This window comes from Crassostrea angulata, chromosome 6, assembly GCF_025612915.1.
Source record: "Crassostrea angulata isolate pt1a10 chromosome 6, ASM2561291v2, whole genome shotgun sequence".
Classification (NCBI taxonomy): domain Eukaryota; kingdom Metazoa; phylum Mollusca; class Bivalvia; order Ostreida; family Ostreidae; genus Magallana; species Magallana angulata.
Genome location: NC_069116.1, coordinates 11820763 through 11829002, shown reverse-complemented (window position 1 = coordinate 11829002; position 8240 = coordinate 11820763). Strand labels below are relative to the sequence as shown.

The 8240-nt window shown below is 33.4% G+C and overlaps 1 protein-coding gene across 1 annotated transcript; it reads left to right on the top strand.

Annotated features, from left to right (window-relative positions):
* The first annotated feature begins 393 nt into the window (after positions 1–393).
* LOC128188787 (alkaline phosphatase-like) lies at positions 394–8240 on the top strand. The gene is made up of 10 exons (XM_052860054.1): positions 394–412; positions 653–749; positions 2381–2607; positions 4864–5050; positions 5142–5314; positions 5473–5683; positions 5807–5947; positions 6146–6337; positions 6431–6556; positions 6670–8240. Exons 2-10 carry the CDS (start codon positions 695–697, stop codon positions 6942–6944), a joined length of 1587 nt encoding a protein of 528 aa, XP_052716014.1. The 5' UTR covers positions 394–412; positions 653–694; the 3' UTR covers positions 6945–8240.

Genomic DNA, 8240 nt, shown 5'->3' with positions numbered 1-8240 from the left:
AAATTTTTGCATTAAAAAGAAAAGAGAAAAACCATTGCTTATGAACATGTACATATTGTATGCAGTCAAACAATAACCCACAAATACAAGAAAAGGGTTATCAAATAAAAGAAAAACGATTCCCCTTCTTTAGAATATTACTTATTTATATTTTATATGGGGTTGGGGGTTCTAATGATAATGTATACCCGAGGCAAACCTTGCACACAGAATTTGTAACGATTGGTGCATTTAAAATAGAAGACAGTACATTTGGGCATATGCTATCGAAGTGACCTTTCCCTTATTTTAAATAAACTAAATCCATTAAAAGGAAAAGTAAAATGTCACATTATAACGTATTCATACGGAAGATTTTGATCACTGAATCCACAGGCGAACAAGGTGTGTGTGTGTATGTTACCTGTCCAAGGTATACCATTATTTTTATTCAAACCTCACACTTAGAATGTGAGTACACATGTGCGAGTGTCATTAATAATGATACTGAGGTTTTATAATCTTCTGATTAAAAATGCTAAAGTGTGTACATCTTGATTATGATAAACATGATTATTATGCTGGTTTTTTTTTAAATAAGTAGAAGTCAAAAAGCTGTCTTATCGAGTTCCAAAGGACGTTATTTACGAATCTTTTTAATAATTTTAAACAGGAGCGGCTCACACAAAGTGTCGTAACATCAATCAAAGTAAACATGTCACCGAGATCAGCGCTGATTTTAACCGTGATCTGCCTTTCAATTATTAATGGTAAGTCAATTTTTATTGTTCTTAAAAGTAAATAGTATACAATCAAATATTTTACACCGAGAATTTTTCATCGTTTGTTTATTTTTAGACAAAATCTTGTTTATGTGAGTTAAATAAAAATTTAATTAAAGGGTAAGCATTGGTGATTTTACTTCCCGAGATAAAGACGTGTGTCATGTAATGCCATGATGAATGGCCATGCTTTTACATGTATATATATATATATATCTTGCGGTGATTCTGGTCCTTAAGATTTTACTGGTAAACGAATACTTTTATACATATATGTGTAAATAGAAGAGTGGTCATCAGAATTGAGTAAATCTACCTTAAAACAGAGACGAAATACGGAGATACGCATGTGAACTACGCTAGGTTTAATTAATTAACTTACATTATAAAAGCCACATATTTCACTGTTAGACTGAATAAATGAAAACATTGACCCAGATGTCAACAGCTCGGGATCACATAAACTTTTAAGCAAATAAACACAATGCCACATTTCTGTCGTGTTTTTTCCCCTGCATACAAAGTCAACCATATCCACCATATTTATGATGCGTAATTAAAAGTAAGACATTTTTGTTGTGTCAAATATTGAAAGGTGTTCCAGTTGATGGACAAAGTACCTCGATAAAGCTTCCGTCTATCTATTGTTGTCCGCTCCTCCATAATGTTTGTGTGAGGCCGCCCAAAGTTAATTCTAGGTTTAACGTCACCTTCAAAATACCAAACCTACGAGGGAGGGCGATAAAATTATTCAAACAATTACCGGGGTATTAGTTAATTAATACAAATACGGTGAGAATTCAAGCTACATGTAGGCTACCTCTTTAAGGATCTTTCCTATATGCTGTAAATCCCATTCAGTATCTGATGTATTCATGTTATCCATAATGTGCCATAACATTTTTAATTTCTACAGATTGCTGTATTATAGTTGCAAAAAGTAAAATCAAACTGGAAAAGATATAATTGAAATAGGGATTTGCATGTTTTTTAAACTCAGTTTCTCCTAAACCAACGCGCGTTTTATGGAATTAACTTTGGACAGCCTAAGTCTTGTATTTATTAATAAAACATATTAAAATGGAGTTTTTTTATTATCAAAATGTGTTGCAAACGCCATTAACTTAATTTGGCTCAGCGGATGAACAGTGAACCATATCCCGTTTGGTTGAAGGTTAGATCCGTGTTTGTGTCAGACCATTTTCTTGACTCATAGATCTCCATTTTTCCTTTATTGTTCATCATTTTTCTGGGGACATATTTTGTCTGTACTTCGTAATCTTACATCAAACATTTCGTTTGATAAAAGAACAGGAAGTACAAACAACACCACTGTTTGTGTCCGTCCCCTCAGTATCACCCCTCTCTTCTTGTAAACACTGTCAATGTGATATGTTCATTTTGACAGATTCAATTTTAATTTAAATTGCAAATGTTCACCATATTTCACATAACATTAAAAAAAAAGGTTCAATATGTTGGTAGTATGTCTCCTTAAGAGTGATCTTTATTCCAGATATTTTCAATTTGCTGATGAATATCTCTGGTAGATAATGGGTACATGCATTTTGGCTGAATGTATAGCTATATCTTTTTCTTCGGTTTAATTCATTTTATAGGTGTATACACTACTGATTGGAGTGGTATGGCCAAAACCACACTTAAATCTGCTCTTAAAATAAAACCCAACAACAGGATCGCTAAAAACGTCATCATTTTTATCGGTGACGGAATGGGCTTGTCTACCATTAATGCTGCTAGAATCTACAAAGGACAAAAGCTGGGCAACACAGGCGAGGAAACCATACTGGAGTACGAAACATTCCCCAACGTGGCCTTGTCCAAAGTAAGGATTTTTTTCTTATATCTAATTATGATTTAGGTGGTATGGGACACCTTGATATAAATGTAGATATCGATGCTCATAATATTTAGAATTTTTGGGTTGTACACAATTGACAATAAATTGCATGTTTTCAAAGACTACACAATCTATGCATATTTCACTTGACACCAGCGTCATTTTTAATTTGTTTTGATGCAAGAAATAGATAGTTACATGTATGTCCTACGTGTCTTGTTAAAATGGTTCTATCAAAATATAAACGTGAAATATCGATTTACAAGCCGAGATTCCTTGTTTTGTGTGTAAACTTAAAGATCAAGTTTTGTTCTTTTTTTTTTTTTACATATATGTAGTATTGTTAGAGCTTTCTATCAAGTCATACATTTTAAGTTGATATTATTTGTAAACGCATTAATATCAAATCAGTTTATTTATTTTGTTTGCTACCTGTCATTATGGTAAAAATTCTTTACGTGAACAATAAAAGATCATAACTCGATCTTGGTTTAAATTACAATGAATTCTGAGCTCGGCATCTCTTTTAAAATATCCTAATCGCAAATTGGGTCTAGGAAACTTTAATAAGGAAGCGATTTAAAATAACTAAATCCTAAGTACGAGATACTTAGTCGTATGTATGAGAAACTAAGTCGTTATAACGATGTATTATGTCGAATGTACGAGATGATATGTCGTTTTAACAAGGTAGAATGTGGTATGTACGAGATAATATGTCGTAATAACGAGTTATGAAATCGTAATAACGAGATAATATGTCCAACGTGCGTTATCATATGCTGTGCGTACCAGATATTAATTAGGTCGTGAAACGAGATAATATGTCGTACTTACGAGATAATAAACCGTAATAATCAGATAATAATTTGTAATAACGAGATACTCAGTCGCAATAACGAGATAATATGTCGTAATGACGAGATAATTAGTCATTATAACGAGTTGAAATGTTATTATAACGATATCACAATCTGGAGATGTTTAAGGATTCTTTTGACTTACCGAAGTTTTCGAATTTTTATAGCATGCGTACCATTTGACCCACAGGCGTTTGATAAGATATTTACCTAGAACTTTTTTATGATTATATATAAATAATTATAAAATCAAAAAGCCGTAAATTGTAATTTAGTAAGATTGACATTTTGCTACTTCTGCATATTTTTATGTTCAGAATTTTTTTTTTTTTTTTTTATACGGGGTTGTTTGTTTAATTGTTCGTTTTCCCTCTATGCAAATTTAACCTTGACCCTATCTTAAGGAATGAGTATTCTCGTTATCAAACATACTTCTTATTTTAAGAAATTCATAAAAATTTGATACAGTCAAACAGATTATTTAACCAAATGATTCTATCAGTTTAATCAAATTTGACTCTCTTGTTTTCACATAGAGGTCAGGTCAAGGTCACAACCTTTTTTTCTCAACTTATTAGATGATAAAAATTAAAGTTTTGATTTGCAATTATGTAGACATCTGTTGAAGATATTAAGATTCTATTCTTCAGTGAAATGATAGAATTTTAGAATATCTACCAGCTTATGCTATCAAATTGGAATAAATAACGAAACAACAATCGATATTGCTTAGCCCGCATTTCCTCCAATTATCTTAAATTTTGACGATATTTTGATTAATTTTTTTATGCTTCCAAAATCAAAATATTAATTTGATTTTTTACATATTATAAAGACTTTATATTAAGATATAAATTGACAGAAAGGCTTATATAATAACCGTTTAATAATAGAGAAAATCAGATTTTACTTATTTTTTACACAAATCTATGTATAGAATGAGCACTTAAAAAAAGCTAATAAAATGTAATTTGATTGGCAAATCCTATTTTAAAAGTATATTCAGAAACCCGAGATTTTTTATCATTAGTTCACATTGGTTTAAAAAATCCAACATTAATGGGATTGTTTCAAAAATGCTTAATAGACCCATGAATCGACAGCAACTCTGAATTGCAAATCAAAGTATGTGATATTTTCCTACGCCATAGCTCCGCCCAAAATATAGTCCTTGTTTGATTCTAAACTTTGATTTCCATTTCTATGCCAAGTTGTATAATAGTAAAGAAAAATTGAAAGAAAAATATGATATTTTATCTTGTTTAATGAACATTTAATCATATTTACTTTTGAGAAGTCAAAAGCGAAAACGAAATGTTTAATACGATTGTGATTTGATGAAAGGATGGAAACCTTCACCTGGCTTATAATATCACTACAGGTGTACGGGTCGGACAAACAGGTACCCGAGTCTGCACAGACAGCTACTGCCTTGCTATGTGGTGAAAAGACTAACTTTAATGTCGTTGGGTTAAAAGATTCTGTCGGAGCCTCTAACTGCAGTGCTTACATACGTCTGGGACAGGAAGCGGAAGTCAAATCCATAATAAGACACGCTATAAAACAAGGTAAAACTTGGATTTTTCATGGTGGGTGTATAAAATATTTTTATTTAGTAATTTGTCAAGCAAGTTCACAGGTAAACGGTTTTGTTTAAAGGTAAATCTACAGGAGTTGTGACGACTACTAGGGTCACCCACGCCACCCCCGCCGCTACATACGCCCACTCGCCACACCGGGATTGGGAATCGGACGCCGACATTAATGCCACACTTCACGGCGACTGCATGGATATTGCCCAACAACTAATTAACAGTAATCATGATATACAGGTAATTAAATGAAATCAAAACCGATGCTTTTAAAAGCACCTGTTGCATTAAACAAGAACTTTTCTTTGGATTTTATTTAATGGTTATAAATTAAAAGCATCCATAGACAAACAGGTATTTCAAAAGCCATTCCAAATTATTATCATTGATTTATTAAGGTTGTACTTGGAGGGGGTCGTAGAGCATTTCTTCCAGTAACCGAACCCGATCCAAAAACAAATCTCCCAGGTGTGAACTTACGATTGGACGGTCGAAACCTTGTCCAGAGATGGGAGTTACTACAGCAGGGGAAGAACAAAAAGTACAAATATGTCTGGAGAAAGCAAGACTTCGACGCCGTGGACCCCAATGACACAGATTATCTCTTGGGTAAAAAAACTGTAATGAAGGCTCTCATTGGTGTCTTTATATAAATCATAAACTACAAACGAAGAAGGCATATACACGTATATACCTTTACATTGTTAAGAGACTATACAATTTTCTTGACAGGACTATTTAGTCCATCCCACATGCAATATGAACTGGAGCGAGACACCAGCAGCGACGGGGAACCTTCTCTGACGGAGATGACGGACAAAGCCATCAAGATACTGAGTCGCAACAAAAAGGGATTCGTACTTATGGTTGAAGGTAGGTAGAAGCGTTTAATTTTATAATAATTTGACCTCCATATAAAGTAAAAACCCCAGTTCTGTTTACTTGGAAATGGTTTCGAGACTGGGGACTGGTAATGAAATAATAAATGGTTTAGTTTTGGTAAAACTTAAGTTTTTGCTACTGTTACCCTTCTAATAGGAGTTACAAGAGAACAGATTTTTTATGCTTTAGGTGGTCGAATTGACCATGCCCATCATGACACCACCGCAAAGAAAGCTCTAGTGGACGCAGTACAATTCGAGGAAGCGGTCAAAATGGCGGTGACCCTAACGAATAAGGATGATACTCTGGTAGTCGTGACGGCAGACCACTCTCATCCTTTCTCTTTGACTGGATACACAAACAGAGGAAATCCTATTCTTGGTAAAAACAAACAAACAAATCGATCCTTGGTTAAAATAATATTCTTCAATTAAAACGAGAGACACTGTTTACAGACCGGATCCATATTTGTAGGTCTCGTTGACCAAGAAAGTTTTGAATTGCAACCTACTTTAGATGATTTGCCATATACGTCACTCCTTTATGCTAATGGTCCAGGTTATACAACACCTCGTCAGAATCTCACCGGAATAAGAACAGGTTAATCTCTCTCTCTCTCTCTCTCTCTCTCTCTCTCTCTCTCTCTCTCTCTCTCTCTCTCTCTCTCTCAAGTTGGTTTTACACGTATATATTCACATTAATTTTGACTTTAGATGCAAATAATTACATGCAACAATCTGCTGTACCGCTTGATTCGGAGACACACAGCGGGGAGGATGTCGGGATATATGCGATGGGTCCCATGTCGCACCTGTTTCATGGCGTCCACGAGCAGCATTACGTCGCCCACGTGATCCAGTATGCTGCTTGTATTGGAGAGTACGCCAACGAGTGTGACAAGGACGCCCGGATGTCAATTAGTGCCGCACCAACATATTCCTTTAATTATATCATTCTTACTGTTTGTCTACTGTTTTCCTATTCATGACACATGAACGTGCATAATGCTTGATTATCTATTGACTTTATAAAAAAAAAAGAAGGAAAAACAACTTTAAATTTCATATTTCTCATTTCCTCAGGTTTTCTCATTATTGATCATGACTCTCTGGTAGTTTTTTTTTCTCTTCTTCTGATTTTATCATTTTAAAGTCCTCGTTAATCGTTTGAAAAGAAGTGGGAATAGACAACGAGTTCTACTCAAACATTTTAACTGTTCAAGTAAGTTTTCATAAAACTCTTCTACATTAAACATAAATTCGGGTCTGGTAACACTTGGTCAAACCTCATCTTTGAATTATGCATTTTCTACAAGTACGCTTAAAAGTATACTGAATATTGTATCATTTACGTTTGAAAAGGAAGCTTTTTAGCATCCGTTTATGTAGAATTTTGAGAGAAATATTAAATATATGGTAACCAGTACGATGGACCATTGCAAGAGTTTAACCACTTCGATTGTTGATTTATCTGACCTTGGAGCGGGTTCAAATAGACTTTGCCTGTTACCCATCCATTTGAATTTCCAATAAAAATATGTTTAAATTTAATAATAACACAAAACAAAAATTTTATAGATCTCTTAAATTCTTAAGCTTTGACATGTTATTAATCCACAAATAACGTTGTGTACGTCTATCTTGCGTTCTATGTAATCTGACATCTAAGGTAGTGATTAGTTATTTGTCATATTTCTACGAAATGACAACGAAATTAAGTTGGGGCTTTTAAATTAAATCCATATTTATGCACCGTTGACCGATTTCAAAAGTTAAACTACTATGTTCACTTTAGGATGTCTCGTTTAATCGATATTTCAAGATTTTATCTCCTCTGTGACATAACATTTTAATCCACCTCGACAAATATCATACAACACAGTCAAAGAAGTTTAAGACAAAATATGTAACAAGTAAACGTATGCAGTTTGTTTATTATTGATATGATATTCTTATGAATATGAAACCTTTTAGGAACAGAGCATTTTATCTATTAGATTGTGACGCTTCAAGGAATCGTAAACCAATCCTCAAAAAACAAAATATAACGTCATGATAACCAACATTTTACGTTCTAATTGCTATGACATGTTTCATGCCATCTGAGAAAAAGTAGTTGCTATACGCCGACTTTTGTTGATTTTTTCGTATTTTTCCAAAAGTAATTCATCTCTTTTTGTGGACATGTTTAATACATTCATAGAAGATCAAAGATATTCTTAACGTGAATAGATTGCATTGATATTCAAAATAAAAACTAACAAATGCAAATATTTTTTTGGCAA